The sequence below is a fragment of the Lepus europaeus genome, chromosome 16 (assembly GCF_033115175.1).
Source record: "Lepus europaeus isolate LE1 chromosome 16, mLepTim1.pri, whole genome shotgun sequence".
Lineage (NCBI taxonomy): Eukaryota > Metazoa > Chordata > Mammalia > Lagomorpha > Leporidae > Lepus > Lepus europaeus.
In genome coordinates, this window is record NC_084842.1 from 41,643,696 (window position 1) to 41,662,213 (window position 18,518).

General features: G+C 54.9%; 1 protein-coding gene across 4 annotated transcripts in view; it reads left to right on the forward strand.

Moving 5' to 3' along the window:
• Positions 1–318: 318 nt before the first annotated feature.
• The window catches only part of SLC25A37 (solute carrier family 25 member 37), a 38,690-nt gene continuing 20,490 nt past the window's right edge, over positions 319–18,518 (forward strand). Inside the window, exon 1 of one of the 4 annotated variants that reach the window (XM_062212664.1) lies at positions 319–655. In XM_062212664.1, the coding sequence (XP_062068648.1) occupies positions 443–655 (213 nt within the window). In that variant the 5' untranslated portion in view covers positions 319–442. Of the gene's footprint in view, positions 656–1,263; positions 1,340–6,415; positions 6,518–18,518 lie in introns of those variants that run through there. The other 3 variants (XM_062212665.1, XM_062212667.1, XM_062212666.1) reach the window with 3 other exon arrangements.

The window sequence follows — 18,518 nt, forward strand, 5'->3', positions numbered from 1 at the left end:
TGGGGGCGGAATCTCCCTGATCTCCCTCCAGCTCCGGGCACGTCCCCGCGGTGGCCTGGCCTACTTTCCCCAGTGGCCGCCCCCAAGGCCTGGCCCTTGCGAGTTAGCATCCCCCTCCCCAGCCCGCTTAGGTAGCCCAACTTCCCGGGACACCCCAACGTCCCCTCTCGCCCCCATCCGGTTGCTTGGAAATTTGCAGTGGACAGTGACGTCACATAGGGAGGCGGGTCCCCACTGTCCCGCACACCAATGGCGCGGCCGCGGCCCGTCTCTTCTATTCCAGTGATTGGTGCCTCGGGCCCCTCCGCTCCACCCCAGCCCGCCATGGCGTCAGGCGCCGCAGCCCCGGGGAGGTGGTTCCCACTTTAAGAAGTGAAGTTTTTCGCCCCCTCCCCCTCCCTGCCCACCTCCTGCAGCCTCCGGCGCCCCGCGGGGCTGGCGGATGGAGCTACGCAGCGGCGGCGTAGGGAGCCAGGCTGTGGGGCGGAGGATGGATGGGGACAGCCGAGATGGCGGCGGTGGCGGCGGCAAGGACGCCGGGTCGGAGGACTATGAGAACCTGCCGACCAGCGCCTCCCTATCCACGCACATGACAGCCGGAGCGATGGCCGGGATCCTGGAGCACTCGGTCATGTACCCGGTGGACTCAGTGAAGGTGAGGCGCGGGGAGACTTCGGGGACGGAGCCAGCAGCGCAGGAGCGCGCGCGCGCGCGTGTGCATCCCGCGCAACACCAGCCTGAGGCAGCGCCCCGAAACCACGCTCTCCCAGCGGCGGGCGGCGGCGGCGGCGCCTGCGAGCCGGGGGCCGGGCCGGGGTCTCTCTGGGAAAAGGCGTGCGCAGCGCCGCTCCTTCCGCCGCCGCGCACCGGGGCTCCCCGGGCACCCCGCCCCCGGCGAGGGTGCCCCGGCCGGCGCCCCGCTCCGCCGCGTGCCGGGCCCCGGTTGCTGGTTGGCGTCGCGGCGTGGGAGGACGAGCGGCGAGCGCGGCTGGCCTCGGTGGCGACGGCGGCCGGGCCCCCCTGCAGCCCTGCGCGGTCTGACTGCGCTGGCGGTACGGCGGTGGCCGGCGCTGCCCACACGTGCGCCGTTTCTGAGGCGCCCTCGGCGGGGAAGCGCCAACCACGCTGGCGCTGAGAAACGTGGCCCTTGCCCCGCCTCGCGCCCTCCGGCCCCTGGCGTGTGGCCGCTGCCCTCCCCGACCCCAGGGTGGTGAGGGGGGACGTGCAAGATTGGCAAGGGCCTCCCGGCTCCCGGGAGCTCTTGTGGGGGCCCGGGCTTGGCGGCGCCCTGTGGGAGCCCCTTTTCTTAGGGTTGCTGCACCTCTTGCCCGGAGTTCAAGTAAGTGGGGGACAGTGAGACCTTCAGTGACGTTTGCTTGTCCTTTTGCTGGCTGGGAGGTGGGCAGGCAGGCAGAGTCGTCGCACGGAGCCCTCACTAGGGGTTGTGTAATAGTTTGTCCCGGCCATTTCCGCAGGTAGTTTTCAGTGCACTCTGCCAGCTTCAGCAGGCGGGTTTTGCCGGTGGGGCTGAGAGCCCCTGCCTGTCTGCCTGTCCTGGACACTGAATGACCAGAAGAGAGCGCAGTGCAGGAAGTCATGCCAGTGCTGACTGCTGAACATTGCGCTTTCACAGTGGTAACCCATGTCGTCTGCACAGTAGCCTGGGGGTTGGGTCACAGATGAAAAACTGAGACACTGAGAGGGGGGACTTGCAAGATTGACACGAGGAACTGATCAAGGGGCCCAGGGTCATAGCCAGCGGAATCCGCTGGGTGCAGCTCCCCTGTGCTTTGCGGGACGGAGTGGGAGGAGGATGGGGAGAGGGGGAGAAGTTGAGGGTCTTTCTAGGTGGCAGTCACCTTGCAAGGCAGGTACGCAGTGCTTCTCCACCTGCAGCGGTAGCTGTGGCTTTGCCGGCCCCACCAGAGCAGGTGGGAAGGCCAGAAGATCTAACTTAGAGTGCTCTCTGGGCTCTGGGTAACTGTTGGAACCGCCTGTCAGTGGCTGGACAGGCAGGAGTCCAGTGAGAAAAGGCATGGGTATTTGTAGTAATGTGAGGCCACTGCTGCACTATGCTGCTGGGCCTGAGCCCTCACCCCCGTGTCTCACCAGTTGTCACAGTGCAGAATTGGAGAAGTGGCCCTTCCCTGCCACTGTCACCAAGGGGGAGGTACTTTGTTTTGCAGGTGTTCGGGGCTTCTCTAGGAGAGACCCTGGGCAGGTACCAGGTGCCGTTGGTATAAGAAGGAATCCCTCAGATATTCCCCATATTTAAAGTGGTTGTCTCAGGTGCCGTTTAAATTGTGTGCTCTACTTTAGTTCCTCTGTGTTTAGTTGCTCGTTGCCCCTCCTCTTGCCCTCAGACCATGGTCTGTTTTGATTCAGATGGGACTTGGGTACTTAGTATTACTTTCAGCAGCAGTTTTCACCTGTAGTCAGGTTGTGAGCATGGTATGTGTGATAAGTCACTCACCCTGTAGGGCTTGGCTGTTGAAGGAGGCCTTGGGTTAGGTGATCTGTAGGATCTTCTAGGTCCTAGGTTCCAACTCTGTCTCCTGATGATACCCTTAGGTGCTTTGCTATTTTTGAATGCATGGGGTTTGTTCTAAAGCACCTCATTGTCTCTCTACAACTGCCTTGGGAAAAGGGCTATTCTAGCTAGGATGACTCTTGGCAGTTGTCAGCAGAGACAAAAGGCACAGAGGAGTCAAGTGGCTCCCCTGCGGGTTGTGTCAGCCCACAGAGTCTGCCGCAGTGTCCAGGTTGACCTGGGCCAGCACAGTTGTCCATGCCCACCATGAGGTGTCAGGGAGGCATCCAGGCCTCAGTCAGGAAAATGCTTTACTTGGAGAGACCGCAGTGAGTTCTTAAATATTTTGGATGCTGGAGACCGTGAGCAGTTGAGTCAGGAGACCTGGGTTCAAGTTCAAGCGCTGCCCTTAGCTCGCTTTGTGCCGTAAGCACTATTCCATGCCTTAGTTTTGTCACTTGGAAGTGGGCACTGTGGTAGTGCCCTTTCTCTGAGCGCAGAACACCTGTTGTCCTCTTTTCAGTTACCTGCAGTTTCCAAACAATTATTACAACCAAATCCATGAAAATAGTCTCTTGGAAGAAAAAAATGTTTACCATGAATTTGCAAGGCATATATTTTGTAGCTTTGATCTTATGATAAATGCAAGTGTCCAGTCAGCCTGCTTTTTTCAATCTCTCTGCTCTAGGAAGTGTAGACAGTAGAATCCAGCGCTGGGCACTTTCAACCCTGAGCTTGCTGGTCCTAAGCACAGGAAGGCAGCCTCACTGATGCTTACTTGCCATTATAATATTGAATTTTTCTTCTTCATGAGGTCTCACTCCACCCCCTCCCCCAAAGTCACTGTAATAACTGGTGTTTTTTAAAACTGTGAGTCATGATCTATTCGTAGGCTCAGTATTAAAAAAAAAATTGGTACGATTACAAAATAGGAGCATGCATGGCATGAATAGTAAGGAGAAAGTTGCTTGTTGAAATTCTGTTTGGGTTGCACGTGTGTTCCCCGGGGAGCAGTGTAAAATGCAGTTCGGGCTGGGGGTTATAGTCAAGAAACTAAAAGCCACTGTGCGTCATGCACCCTGATGTCTCTGAAGCTCTAGCGGTCAGCACCCTGAGATTATGAAGTGGGTAATTGGAAGGTCTTGGGAATCCTCCTGTGCCTTCTTCTTTCACTGGGTGCCACCACGGTGGGATGTACCTGGGGGCGGGTTCCTGGAACCTTAGGCTGCCCTGGGGGGAGGAGTAGACGTAGCAGCTAAGCGGTGCCCCGGCAGGGCTGTCAGTTAAAGGCGGCAGCAGCAGTGGCTGGCTTCTTTGCAGCCAGGGCTTGCCAGCAGGCTTCCCGCGAGCCTCTTCCTGGTATTCCAAAGTGGCAAGTGGGGTGGTGGCCTCGAGCAGCAGTTGGGGTGGAAGCGAGGAGCCCTGGCCGGGTCAGGAGTGTTCACAGCTGTGGGGCGCATGCCAGGTGGGTGGAGGAGGAAATTCCAACCAGATTAGGCACACGCTTCTAGACCCTGCCGAGACTGCCATGGCGAAAGCAGGGGCAAAAGGAAACAGGAAAGATTCGAAGCGCAGGAACTTCCGCTGACCCTTTCTCAGCCCTCCTTCTGCTCGGCCTGTCCGGGAAGCCCTGCCCTTTAACTCTTCAAGGATGCACCCTCCTTCCAGCCTGGCACAGGGGAGCTGGGGAGCCCGGCGAGGCTCGGCCTTGTCAGGAGGTGCTGGGCTCAGCGGGTTGCCCTCGCAGCCCTCGGTAGAGGTCCACTGGCAGCCCTTCTGAGCTCAGGGTAGCACTGGCCAGGCAGGTGCTGGCGGGGCCCCGCCTTCCTCAGCTTGGCCTCCAGGTGCAGGGAGGAAGGGTGCTGGCGGGGCGGGGAGGGTGCAGGCAGCTGCCGCAGTCCCCTCCCACCCACTTCAGCGCTTTGGAAACAAAGTACAGTCGAGGCCTTTCAGCAGCAAGAGGGCGTGAAATCCCAAATTGCTCTCGTTCCTGGAATAAAATTATAGTGATTTCTCTCTCTTCCTTTCCCATCTTCTCTCCTTCAGGTTCCTCCCTTGCCTTCTCTTCTTTCTCCCAAGGGAGATGAATTTTTTTCTTAAAGGTAGATTGGGAGTACGGAGTCAAAAATGGGAGTATTCTTGCCTGCAGCTCTGCTCCTTAGTTCATGTTATGCTGCTGTTGATAGCCCTGCTCTGTGCCCCTCGGGTCTGCCACGGGTGGAAGGGGCGAGGCCCTCTCCGGCACTGAGCTGGCTCCCACATGTCTGCTTTCCTCTTGCCTGGGGTGCAAGGCTTGGAGGGTGGCACCTAGAATTCCAGTGAGCAGCAAAGGGGAAGCTCAGCTGTTTAGTAGGAGCGGCGTTTGGGGTTTGATGGGGGCGTTTGATGGATTGCGCTGCTGAAGCCACAGGTGTGCCGGTGGGTGCAGGAGGAGGTGAGTCCCATACCTTTGCCTGCTTTCCGTTTGAGAACAGTTTAGCTACCTGTGGCTATCTCATCAAAGAGAGATGTCCCCTGTGCCCTTTGGAGCAGTGCCCCTTCTCAAGGCTTTGGTTCCGCTCTGCCTGTTTACCGCGTTCTGACTTGGGGGTGCCTTTCCCTGACCCTTCCAATGGACTCCCTCCATTGAAGGCTTTGGTGCTCTCTCTCGAACCTGGCCCTTACCCTGCCTCCTCTAACCTTCAACTTTTCCTTCTGAAAGAGTTTCTGGTTGTGTTGTTTTTAACCTGCATCAAGCTGCAGCCCCCTGAGCACCGGCTGCAGACACACGCCTGCCATCTGTGTTTGCTGGAGCCCTTCAGAAGGCCTTGCCTTGCCCCGGGCCTGCTCCCCCACCACCCAGCCAGAGTGCCCAGAGCTGACACGCTTCCCGGTGGGAAGTGTCCAGTCACACCCTCTGGGTGGGACTCTTCCGCTTTCCCTCAAGCTCCTCCCCAGGTGGATGTCTCGCTCTAGGAGATGCCAGTCCCCAGGCTTTGACTACTGATCGGGCTGAGGACACCTGGTGTTTTGGGGTTTTAACATTTTTACCTGTAAAGGAAAGAATGTAATTCTCTCTCTCTCTCTCTCTCTCTTTTTTTGAATGCCTCTAGCTAGACATACTTTTTCTAAAATTAAAGATTTATGTATTTATTTGAAAGTCATAGTTACAGAGAAAGAGAGGGAGAAGGAGTCAGTCTTCCATCTGCTGAGTCACTCCCCAGGTGGCTGCAATGGTCAGAGCTGGGCCAGGCCAATGCCAGTAGCCAGGAGCTTCATCTGGGTCTTCCATGTAGGTGGCAAGGGCCTGAGCACTTGGGCTATCTGCTGCTGCTTTTCCAGGCCATTAACATGGAGGTGGATCGAAGTGGAGTAGCCGGGACTCAAACCGTTACACATACGGGATGCTGTTGCTACATGCAGTGGGTTAACCTACTGCGCCACAACGCAGGTCCCTCTAATTTTCTTCTTGCTTTCTCTTCCTTTCTTTTTCAGCTTCCCATTGCTTCTTTTGTTCTTCCCTTAGTCTTCCTCCAGACCATGTGGAAATTCCTTGTTAACAGGCACCCTTAGGTCTGCCCTTCTTCCCTGAAGGTCCCTTCTCCCTTGTCCTACCACCCCTCTTCCTAATTGTTAGGAGCACAACTCTTTTTTTTTTTTTAAAGAATTATTTTATTTATTTAAAATGGACGTGGGGGAGAAAGAGAAAGAAAGGAAGGAAGGAAGGAAGAAAGAAAGGGTCTCCTTCATCTATTGATTCACTCCCCAAATGTGCACAATGACTAGGGCTAGGTCAGGCTGAACCCAGGGTCTCCCACATTGGTGGCAGGGACCCACGAACTTAGGCCATCTCCTACTACTTTTCCAGGTGCATTAGCATGGAGCTGGGTTGGAAGTGGAGCAGCCAGGAATGGAACCAGCAGTTCAACCTACCTTGCCACAATGCTGGCCCCAGGAACTTGACCCTGGAGCCTGACTGCCTGGGACAGAATCCTAGTTCCCACTTAGGTATGACCTTGCCTGGGACAGAATCCTAGTTCCCACTTAGGTATGACCTTGGGCAAGCTTCTTAATCTCTCTGTGCCCCATTTCCCCATACAGTTTCTTTTTTTTTTTTTTTTAAGATTTTATTTATTTTATTTGAGAGGTAGAGTTACAGACAGTGAGAGGGAGAGACAGAGAGAAAGTTCTTCCTTCCGTTGGTTCACTCTCCAAATTGGCCACACTGGCTGGAGCTGTGCCAACCTGAAGCCAGGAGCCAGGAGCTTCTTCCCAATCTCCCACGTGGTAGGGGCCCAAGGACTTGGGCCATCTTCTACTGCTTTCCCAGGCCATAGCAAAGAGCTGGATTGGAAGTGGAGCAACCAGGACTAGAACTGGCGACCATATGGGATGCAGGTGTGCGGGTGGAGGATTAACCTACTGCGCCATGACGCCGCCCCCATCCCCATACAGTTCTAATGCACTTGGAACGGTACTTAATGCACCCTGTGGTCAATCGCTGCAGCCATCCTTGGACCTCTGGCTTCTCTGCCTTTGCTTCCTCCAGTGCTGGCGCACTCCCTCCCCAATCCTGGGCAGCCCCTCTGTCTACGGGGCAGCAAAGCCCTCCAGGAGGGCCTCATACACAGCCTCCAACATGGCCTCTGGGAGTGTCCCATGCTCCCTGGCCATGCGGCCCTCCTTTCTGCTGTCTGTACTTCTGCATGGCCCAGTCAGCTGCTTCTGTCCCTCCCACCCCTCCATTGTTTCCAGCCTGGGTGTGGCATTTCGCTTCCTAGATCACACAGTCACCCAGACCCTGATCACACTCATCTTGTCACTGTCCTTCCAAACTCCTTCACCCTGCATGCACCCATCACAAGGGAACAGGTGATCTTTATTCCTCAAAGGTGAATCAGCAGGTGCACAAGGGTAGTCCAATGGTTTGGACACACGTGGGTTTTTTTCCTGGCTCTATACCTGGGGGGTGTGACTTGACCTCTGGAAGCTCCGGTCCTAACCTGCAAAGTGAGGATATTCATCTCAAGCCCTACCCTGAAGAATTGTTGAAGGAATTCCAACAGGCAGTGGCTGGTGTGGCGCTGTCAGTGAATGGTGACGGTGGAAGTTGGTTTTGTCACCTATCTCAGTTCGCCATTCTTCATTGGGTCCTTCTTGAAAGCATGTAATACTGGTCTGAGCCTGTCTCATTTTAAATCAACAAACCATCCTCAGACATCTCAAGACCCCGTGTGCCCCAAGGCACCCTAACTCCTGCTCTGAACTAGCTCTGGTTACTCTTGTTTTTCTTTCCTTAAAGTAATGATGATATGAAGGACTCTCGACGCTCAGTTGCTGCCTGCCCACCTGTCGTCTCTCAGCCCCTGACTCCCCTGAAACCTCATGAGGCTGCTGGTGATCTTGGTGCTAACCCCAGCCATCCTCTTCCAGTCCTTATGTGTCTCTGAGCCTGCTGCAGGCACCTGCAGAGGGGTCAGCGGACAAGCCCGCCGCTCCGCTTGGCTCTCAGCGGGTCTGGCTCCTCCAGCTCCTGGGCTGCTTCACAGTTCAGCCCTCTGCCCCCTTGACTGCCCCCAGCTCACGGGTCTCAGGTTCCTGATAAGGCCCAGATCTGTGTCTCAGGTGCAGCCTCTTTCGGGAGCTGTATCTCCGGTGGCCTTGCAGACCTGCACCTGGCCACTTCACAGCCACCGTGGACGTAGCATGTCCAGAATGGATGTCCTACTGTCCCCTTCCTCAGAACCTTGGTAGCCTCTTCGGCTTTTCTGCAGCTCCTGCCTCATATGCACGGAAGGCGTGCCCAGTTTGGCACGTGTGTTTACCTCTTGAATTTGTTCCCTTGTCTCTTCCCACTGCCATGATGCAGGGGACCCGGAGGGCTTCCCCACACTCCCACCGCTTCACAGTGCGCACAGCCTCCCTTCCCCGCAGCGTCCCCGCTGCCCGTCCTTGCTCGCTTCTCTGCACAGCACTCATTGCCTCTGTCACGCACTGTCCGTCACTTACGTGTGTTGTTCATGTAGTCTGTTTATAGGTGCAGTATTGCTTACACTGTTTAGGGTCTGTCTCCCCTCATTGGAATGTAAGTTCCCAGTGGGCAGGGCTTTTTGCTCTTTGCCAGCGTATTTCTTTTCCTTGATACAGTGTCTGGTGCGTAGTAGGTGCTCCGTAAGCCTCTGGTGAACAGAGTACTGCAAATCAATCTGACATCACTCAGAGCTGTTCTCACTGGCCTCGGAGCCCTCCAGCATCCTGGTGGGCTGCAGTGTTCACATCTGAAGTAGGGAAAGAGTAGCAATGCCTGCCCTGCCTCCATTATTATTATTATTGTTGTTGTTATTGTTATTTTTAGGCCCACTGTTGCATCTAGTTAGCAACAGGGCTAGGTCCGCAGGGAGCACGATTTGAAAGGGAAAAGCTCTGTGCAAGTGCTGGGTCCCGTTTGTCATCACACTGGGATCTACTTATAGAGGCCAGGTTAGCCCCTGGGCATGGAAAATCCATCCCATTCTCCAGAGGCAGCAGGCTGTGCAGGAGCAGCCACGGCCTCTGCCTTCACGTCTGGCAGCATCTCCCTGCCTGGCAACGCTGTGGCCACTCCGGTTGCCTCCTGCACACGCCTGGCCTACGGGGATGCTGACTCCTGTCCCCTCCTCACATCCTCCGCCTGACTGCCCCACCACTGCCCCACCGCCTGTGCCACAGAGAGGTACTCTGTGACGATTGCTGGAGTGACTGAAGGCACAGCTGTTTCAAAGAGAGGCCAATGAAAACCAAAACAGCTCGTTGTTACTTTGCCTTGTTTTGAATTTGTAACTTATCTTGGCCACACAAAAAGGCTTTCTTGGCTCCTTTCTGAGCCCTTTTTATTGCGGTAGAACCCAGTGAGCAGCAGCTCCACCCCTTGAGGCTTCTTCTCCAATTGGCTACTACTCATTGCCTTGCACATTCACTGAGTGGCTGACTTGTCAGTCACTGTGCTAGACCAGGCCCCATTGCCAAAGCAGGCTTGCTGCCTGTAAGTTAGGCCGGGAGCTTTAGCACCTTTTGCAGAGAAGAGTTGCCTTAGCATGGACAGTGGTGCCTGCTGACCTGCTGGCAAATGTTCTGTGGATGCCTGAAACCATGCATATACCTCACCCTGTAGGTAACTAACACTTTTCCCCCTACCTAAGGACCTGTCATAAAGTTTAATTTAAAAAGATAGGTAGCATAAGAGATGAACAATAACTAATAATAAATAGAATGCTGTACTGTAATGAAAGTTATTTAAAATTTACGAATTGTTTATTTCTGGAATTTTCCATGTAATGTATTTGGACCTCAGCTGAAACCCTGGACCTCAGCAGAAACCCTGGAAAGCAAAACAGCGGATAAGGGGGGATTACTGTCTTTTCGCATGGGCTGGCAGGACGAGGTCTGGGTTGTCTGGACTCGGCAGGGTCCACGCTGCTGCTGACTTGAAGTCTGGAGCCTGCAGGGTGTCACTCTGATTTCTTTGCCAGGCACTCTCGAGTGTAGGAGACGGTGGTCCTCAGCTCTGTTCCCCACCTGTCCCCCTGCGTCCACCTCCTCACCACCATGGCCGTCAGTCATTCCAGAAGCTCAGGTTTGTTCACAGAGGTGCTTTGAAAGCACCCCTGACCCGGCTGCCAGTCCACATGGTGCACGGGGCTGGCTGCTGTCTGGGCACTAAGAGGTGTTCCGGTTCCCCGTTCATGCTTTCTCTCCAGGGAGAAACGAAGCATGTTGAAAGAGGGAGGAATCCCGCCTGCAGCAGGGGTTGCATAACAGGCTTGGGAAGCGCCTGGCCCTTGTGGGTCACACTGAGAGGTTGCAGCCTTGTGTCCCTGAGGACACTCCCTTTGAGTCTGCCAGGCCCCTGGATCCATCAGGCACAGCCAGCAGGCAGCATAGAAAGCACCAGGACCCCGAGTCCCCCCGGCCACGCAGTCTGTGGTGCCTGCTGCTCACAAAAGCCTCTTTTGTTGTCTCCACTACTTTTGTTCCCTGGCATGACCAGAAAGGGTCCATGTGAGGTGCCACTGTGAGTGGGGGCTTGGGAGAGGTGTGTGCATGTCAGCCTGGGGACCAGCGTTGAAGCCCCTGGAATGGCAATGGAAGCAGGGGACAAGCCCCAGGAATCTAAGCCCTGGTCCTGCCATTAACTAGCTTGGAAACCTCAGACAAGACAACATTTCTCCAAACTGTTTTTTTTTTCTAGTGAAACTACAGGAATTTCATCTGCTTTATCTTCTTGACAAGGCTACTGGGAAGCTCAGGTGGCATCTTATTTGTGATTGGCTGTCTTGCCAAGCTAAGGACAGATTGCATCAGAAGCAGTCTGCTTAACGGTTACAGTGTAGTTATTCGGGTTGAACCATGCCTGAGGGTTCTGGAGTGTTACTCTGTTCTTTATTTTTCTCAGGTGTAAAATGGGAATAATAACAGACCCTTTCTGTGCCTTATTTCTCTCATCTATAATATAAGGATTATAACAGTACCTACTTTGCAGTGTTGCTGTAAGAGTTAATTGAGGCGATACACCTAGTGTGAAGAATCGTTCCATGCACGTGCTAAGCATTTAGTTAATCTTAACCCCTGTTATAATTTCCATGCACATTATTACTTGAATGCCTGGATGGGTTTGTAAATTGCGATTTTATATAGCAGCATTCTTTTTTTTTTTTTTTTGACAGGCAGAGTTAGACAGTGAGAGAGAGACAGAGAGAAAGGTCTTCCTTCCGTTGGTTCACCCCCCAAGTGACCACTATGGCTGGCGCGCTGCACCGATCTGAAGCCAGGAGCCAGGTGCTTCCTCCTGGTCTCCCATGCGGGTGCAGGGCCCAAGCACTTGGGCCATTCTCCACTGCACAGCAGAGAGCTGGACTGGAAGAGGAGCAACCGGGACAGAATCCTGCGCCCCAAGTGGGACTAGAACCCCGGGTGCCGGCGCCACAGGCGGAGGATTAGCCTAGTGAGCCGTGGCACCGGCCAGCAGTATTCTTGTAATGTATTTCCCTCTACTCTGTCATTTAATCCTCCTGGCTGTCCTTTGAAGGCAAGAAAAGGCATGTGCTGGTTGTCGTTTCCTGGATGAGAAAACTGACCTTCAGAAAAATAACATGCCCTGGAATCCGAGCCTTTTTCGGCTGCAGCGGGGCTGGCGAGGGAGAAGAGAGGAAGGGAAGAAAGAGGTGGTGCTGGGCGCAAACTCAGATGTGAATGGTAGTGGAGCCCATGATCTGGGCTCTGGGAGAGACAGGGCTGGGCTCATGATGGGCCCCGCTGCATTCTTGCGAGGGAGGGAACCAGAGTGGAGGGTAGCAGCAGGGAATCCTGGCATAGAATGCCGGGCCCAAAGCACAGCCCTGAGTTCTTCAGGCACAGGCTGCAGGAGGCAGGACAGAGGGTGCTGACAAACAGCTCTTGCCACAGGGCATGGCTCTGTCTGGCTTTTCTCTCTAGCAGATTGCAGCTGCTGTGGCCCCGTCTCACTGCCGCAGAGTCGAAGTCGCACCCCATAGAGCGAGTGGAATTGGACTTTCCAGATCACAGTCCACACGCGACCTATGGGAAGAGCTGCTGACGCCGCAGTCTTCTCATGGAACACAGGGAAGAGTAATAATGCCTGGGCCGCTGCCCACCTCACCAGGTGCACCACCTGCATCTGTAAGAAGATGAAGCCAGGCTGGCAGGGTGCAGGTTTAAAATGGACAAACCTCTTTGCAAGTCCTAGGTCACAGTACTTATTATCAAACTGGCATCCTATTAAAGGGAGATGGTTAGCTCATCGGAATGGAAAATCCAGGCTCTGGTTCCAGCATGATTGCAGGATCTCCGCAGCTTTGTGGCCTTGGGCGCTTAACCTCTCTCCTTACACAGCTTGTCTCCCATCTGTTGTCTAAGGCGAGGGTGGCCATCCACGGCTGCTGTGGACGTCTCCTTAGCCGGGGAATGGGGAGGAGCCAGTTATACTCAGGACATGCTAAGAAACACATTTTCAGTTGGCAGTGTGCATCAGGGCTGTGTAGGTCATAACCTGCAGGTTAGGAAAGGGCAGCAGGTGCACAGAGCTGTTAAGGCATGGGCCGCTGTGGATTGTCATTGTATATGCTCACCCTTAGTTTTCCAGAGAATCTGTCCCTCAGAGCCGCAGGCAGGCAGACTGGGGATGCTGTGGGGAGGGGCTCTCCAGGAGCAGGAAGATGACAGCTGTACTTCTGTGTTTGCTGAGTGTCCTTGGTCTCCCTGGCTCTGTTTTCCTTGCTTGCTTATGTTTCTGTGCTGACACAGGTGCCTTTGTGCGCAGGCCCCAGCTCCTCCCTTCCCTACGCTGCCCACGCTGAGGGCTTTCCTGGGGCCTTACCTTGTCTCTGCCTGGCGTGAGGAGTGGAAGGTGGAGGGTGGGTGTGTGCAGGCGGGAAGCTAGCCAGGCAGACCTGCTGGGCCTTGACCCACGCCAGGCCCAGCTGCTGACTCACGCCATGGCCTGAGTGCATGCTGCTCCCTGCTGTGTCCTGACATGGATGAGAGTCATCTGTCGGGAACCTGGATTGAAGTTTCTGGGTGGAGAGTGGGTGATCAGTTCTAAGATGTTCAGCTGGGAGAGGTGGGGGAGCCTTCTCAGAGGCGAGAAGATGCTGGTGCCTGTAGCCAGGTTTGAGGCTGCAAGGGGTGAAGCCGGGTGTGTCTTTAGAGAATCAAGAGAGTTGTTCTCCTTAATCACTGGCTCTGTGGTTTGTTTGCTAAATGCCCGCTTGCCTTAGCCTGATTCATAGTCACGGCCCTGGGAGATTTGAAAGGCGTCTGCAGAGGTGCGACTTCGTCCCTTGCCCTTCGTTGAATGATGTTGTTAATTACAGTGTGGGGGCCCGCAGGGTCTGACCCTGTGTGCCAGCCACCAGGGAGGCAGGGGAGAGGGGCCCCGTGGAGGGAGGCCGGATGTGCCAGTGACTCATTCCCCTCTGGAGGACAGACCTCGCCTGGAGGGCTTGGAAATGGCCCCCAAGGAATCCCAGTGGCTTCTCAGGATCCATATCTAGACCTGCAGGAGACAAGTCTTAAAACAAGGCTCTACGCATCTCTCTGTGCCCAAGAGAAAGGGCCTGTTCCTAGGGAGCCCAGCCATCCTCAGGACACGTGTCCCCCACTGTCTCTCTGCTTGAGGGTTCTGCTCTGAGCCCAGCAAGCTTTGGAGGTTTGGGGTCTGCATGCCAGAGGTATCCAGACAGGCTGTGCAGCCACACTTCCTCTCCTCCCACTGCCTGGTCTGCAGTGTTGCCTCCCGGCGGCTTTTGGGGAAGCCTTTGCTGCACAGCGGAGACCCAAGCAGTGTGGAGACAAAGGGAGCATGGCGCCTAGCTGCCACATCTGAGGTGACTGCTCATTACTGCCTCGTGCTCACTGGGTGGCACGAGCGGCAGGTGTGCGAGCAACACCCAGATAAGCGACTGAATGGTAAATGTGCTTATGGGATGTGTGGAGGGTCAGGGTGTGTGTGAGTGACCTTTACTGGCCCAGGTCATGACTAGTAGGGTGGAGAGGGAGAGACTTAACCCTGTAGGTAAGAGCTGTGCTTTCCAAGGAGAGAGCTGTCTGGGAGCTGTGTGGCTCTGGGGCCTGCTCGGGTTCCCTGTCTGGAAGGGAGCAGTGTAGCTGGAGATGCCTTCCTGTCTTTCCACTTAGCCTTGCTGTCTCAGAGTGTGAGTCCTCCTGGAGATTCGGGGTGCTGCACTGGCTGGCCTTGATCCTGGGCCTGAGGCTTGAGGGCACTGCAACCCTGCAGGGCTTCCCGCCTCACGTCTGTCCAGTCCAGGTATAGGTGAGCCCCCGGCTGGCTGGCAGGCACCGCTTCTGGAAGCTGGGGCTCGTGTCTGCACGAGGGCAGCCCGGGCATACAGGCACAAGCTCGCTGACCCCAGTGCCACCTCTATTTCTGTGTCTGCAGATTCCCCTGGCACAGGAGGCCTTTGTTACTCAATCTGTTTGCTGGGTGTTTGGAGGAGGACGGGTGTGGGCCTTGTCCAGTGTCACTAGACAGTGCTGAGCTGTTCCCCAGGGGAATGGTTGGGAGAGAAAGCAAGAGTTGATCTGGTTGAAGTGGAGCCGTAGACAGGGCTGTGGGGCATGGAGAACGTGCTGTCTGAAGGGGTGGAAACCTAAAATGTGCAAGACTAGAAATCGGTCTTTTAGTGGAATTGTGCTTAGAGATGTTTTGTTCTTTAATCTGTTCTCTGGCAGGATCTGAATTTTAATTTACATATGTTTATGCAGGCCAGGAAGGGTGAGGTGTTAAATTAACTTACTTAGAAGAAAATGACGGAAGGTTTATATTTAGCCCTCAGGGCTTCAAGAATCTCAGCTCAGATATGACTTTTAATTGGAAAAAACAACATAATAACCGTAAAGAATATATTGACAACTTAGAATGACACTTAACTACTTTACTTCCAAAAAAAAATCTTTCTGCGTTCAGAGAGAGGAAGAGGAGTCACAGGTGCCCTTTGCGTTTGTGGCGTGCATACTGGTGTAGCTCTAGGTGGTAGTAGGTTCCATCTGTTTTGGGAGTCAGTGCTGCTCCCCCCTGCTGTTTTCTGAGAGTGGGCCAGCCAGTGACGCTTTGCCTGACCTTGGGTAGGAATTCTTGTTTTCCAGTTTCCTTGAGAGTCTCGTCCAAGGCTGTCTTCTATTTTCTGATAATCCAAGCATAAGAAAGTTTCTGAGCGTTTCTTCTCTTTGAGACCCTATGAACCAAAAGTGACCACAAAGCTGGGCTTTTGCCAGAAGCAGCTGTGTGTGAAAAACAGGTTTCTGATCTGCTGTGAGTTGCCAGAGTTTAAGGCACCCAGGGAGCCGCGTGGTAGCCCTTGTCAACCCCAGGGTGGCCGTTTGCGGTGCCTCTTGGTTGTGGAGGGCAAGGACGAAAGGAGGAGCCAGGCACGGGCAGATGGTTGTGTATGCACGTGTACAACATGTGTGTACACATACAACATGTAGACTTCCGCTTTAGGGCAAATGGAAGTTAGCTTGAGATGACCAGGGGCCCACCGACTGAGAGATCCCCAGAAAAATACTCACCTTGGCTGGGCCTCAGTTTCTTAGCCTGTGAAATGGCGAGATTGAACTAACAGAAAGCGGTCTCCTGGGAGGCCTCTCGTTCTGCAGCTTCCATTCTGTTTCCAGGCAGGCAGCGTGGTTTCTGGCTCCTGTTCTTTTGGCTTTGGACGGACAGGACAGCTCACTGGGACAGCACTGCTGCCTTGAAGAAGAGAGAGACGTCCCCTGCAGGGGAATGAGGGCCGGGGAGAGGAGCCAGCTGCCCACAAACGATTTTGGGACCCCACTCGTCCCTGCATTCCAAAGTGCCTGGCTAGAAACCATAGCTGATTTCGTCCACCTGGCAGCACTTTAAGACTGCTAACCATTCATTCAGACAATTCCAGAAAGGCTCAATGGCCCAGCCCTGCCCTGGAATCAAGGGGAGAAGTGTGGCAGATGCTTCTGGAAGGCCCTGTTTTTTATAGCGCTCTGACGGCTTCCTGCCGGGACCTTTCACAAGTTAACTACCAGGAAGCTGAGTCATCCAAGGGTCAGCCAGCGTGGCCAAAGGTCATCCAGTATTGCCAGCGGCACAGATGGGGTGGGCCCAGATGGTCTGGGCATTTCGGGGGACATAGGGGAATGCGACAGCCAGGGGAGCCAGAAAGGCTCCCTGCTGCATCTCCCCTCATGGGGGTTTCACTTCCAGCGGGTTCAGCCGTGGTCAGTGGCCTCCTGGATCCTTCACGTCTCCATTCCTGAATGCACCACAGAGCAGGGCTGTTCAGAAACAGCATCAAAGCAGGACCCCGTCCTGCCCCTGTGTTCAGGCCTCAGAAGGGGCCCATGTGCTCATCTCCTGGTACTCAGCCGGCATCAGATAACGCTCAGGCCTCTGTCCACCTCCCACCTGCCGGTCCCTGTGTCCCTAGCGCCTTTCTCCCAGGCTCCACTCTCCTAACTTTCCCCAGCCTCTGGTCTCTGCTTTGGTGCCGCCTTCCGACATCAAAGTTGTCTCCCCAAATCTAAGGCGCCCTGCATTTGTTCTCCCAGCACCCTCTCCTTTTGCTTTGTGACATTTGGAGTTTGGGATGTAGGGGACACACTGTTTCAGGCATAGGGATCCTGTGGTTTTGCTGGCTGAGACTTCTGGTTCTGGGGATGCACTCACATCCCTGGGACCAGTCCCCTTCTCTCACTTCCCAGAACCTTTCTGGTCCACGACCGACCTACCGTGGCTCAGTTGTATCTCGTTGTATCTCGGAGCTTGCTTTCTGGGGAGATGTTTATCTGCCTAACGTGTCTGTCACCTGTGATTAAACTTCCTCCCAGTCTCTTCGACCCCCAGTGCATCTTAAAAATGATGCCCCTGAAAGTGCAGGGAACGCTTTGTAGGTATTGTGTAGCTGAAATGTAGCTCACGTGTCCTGGAGGCTGCACGGTCAGTCTTTTGGTGGCTTCCTTTGAGTCTTTCCCTGAGACCCTTAGAGCCCCAAGCTAGGAGTCTGCCGTCGTGTTTTCTTTCTTTCTTTCTTTTTTTGATAGGCAGAGTTAGACAGTGAGAGAGAGAGAGAAAGGTCTTCCTTTTTCCATTGTTCACCCCCCCAAATGGCCGCTCTGGCTGGTGTGCTGCAGCTGGCACACCGTGATGATCCGAAGCCAGGAGCCAGGTGCTTCTCCTGGTCTCCCATGCGGGTGCAGGGCCCAAGGACCTGAGCCATCTTCCGCTGCACTCCCGGGCCACAGCAGAGAGAAGGACTGGAAGAGGAGAAACTGGGACACAATCTGGCGCCCCAACCGGGACTAGAACCTGGGGTGCCAGCACCGCAGGCGGAGGATTAGCCAAGTGAGCTGCGGTACTGGCCCGTTGTGTTTTCTATGTCGCGGTTCTCAGGTGTGTACAGAAAGGAGACTGTCCCCTGGGGCTCCACTCGGTCCCGGCGACATCAGCTCCTCCTGTGTTAGGAGATTATTTGATAGTAGCATTCATGGGAAATCTAGCGTGGATGACCTCTGGGAATTGACCTTGGCCACCTGCTTAGGCTTCTTGTGTGCTCTGGATGTTGGCGCTTTGATGGGGCTTACATCGTGGGTCAGTACCCAACTGCGTGGATCCCAGACGGTGGTTGGTGCGTTGCGCTGAAGACATAGAACCGTGGCAGGCAGAGAGCGCTGAGGGCTCCACATTCCTGCTCTGTGTATGCCTATGAGCGAGACTTGGGTCAGCTGTGAATCCTGCAGTCGTTTGCTGAACGTGTGTTTTATTTAGTGAGGCACACCGCCCGGGGCCAGGGTGACAGCAGGGAGTGCTGCTACTCATCTGTCGTGTTTCCAGCGTTTATAGGGGCAAATGCGCCGACACAGCACCTGACGTAATTATAAGCAGAGGAATGGACAAGAGAAGGCAGGCCACAGGGCAGCTTTGAAAACCCTTTTTTTCCCTGTGGATAATAGGCTAATAATCACGGGGCATACAGCAGAAGGTGTGGCCTCTGTGAAGGGCGTGGAAGCAGGGCTCACAGAAACTGATGGGACACACCCACCTCCGGAGGTGTACATGGGTTCTGAGGTACCTGGCCCCAGCGTGGGTCCAGGAGAGCTGGCACCCACAGTGTGCCGGGCCCTGCCCTAGTGCTCGTGCCAAGGGCAGAGTTCCCACCCTGGTCGTCTCACATGCACATGTGACTTGTGTGGTCGGCTGGCTCCATGCCTGTGTGGTTGGGGAGCTGGTTCCTGGAGATGAATTTGGGATGGTGCAGGGAGCACATCCTGCAAGGAGAAGCCCTGTGTCCATGGGGTCAGAGGAGAATTCAAGACGTGTCCTAAGCCTTTCGCCTCCCGTCTGAGAGGCCCCCAGCTGACCTTCCAGATGCTCCCCTCGTGGCAGGCTCCTGAGTCGAGGACATAGGTGTGCCCAGGGGATTATGCAGAGTGTTGGAGACCCTTGCCTGTGTTTTATCAAAAA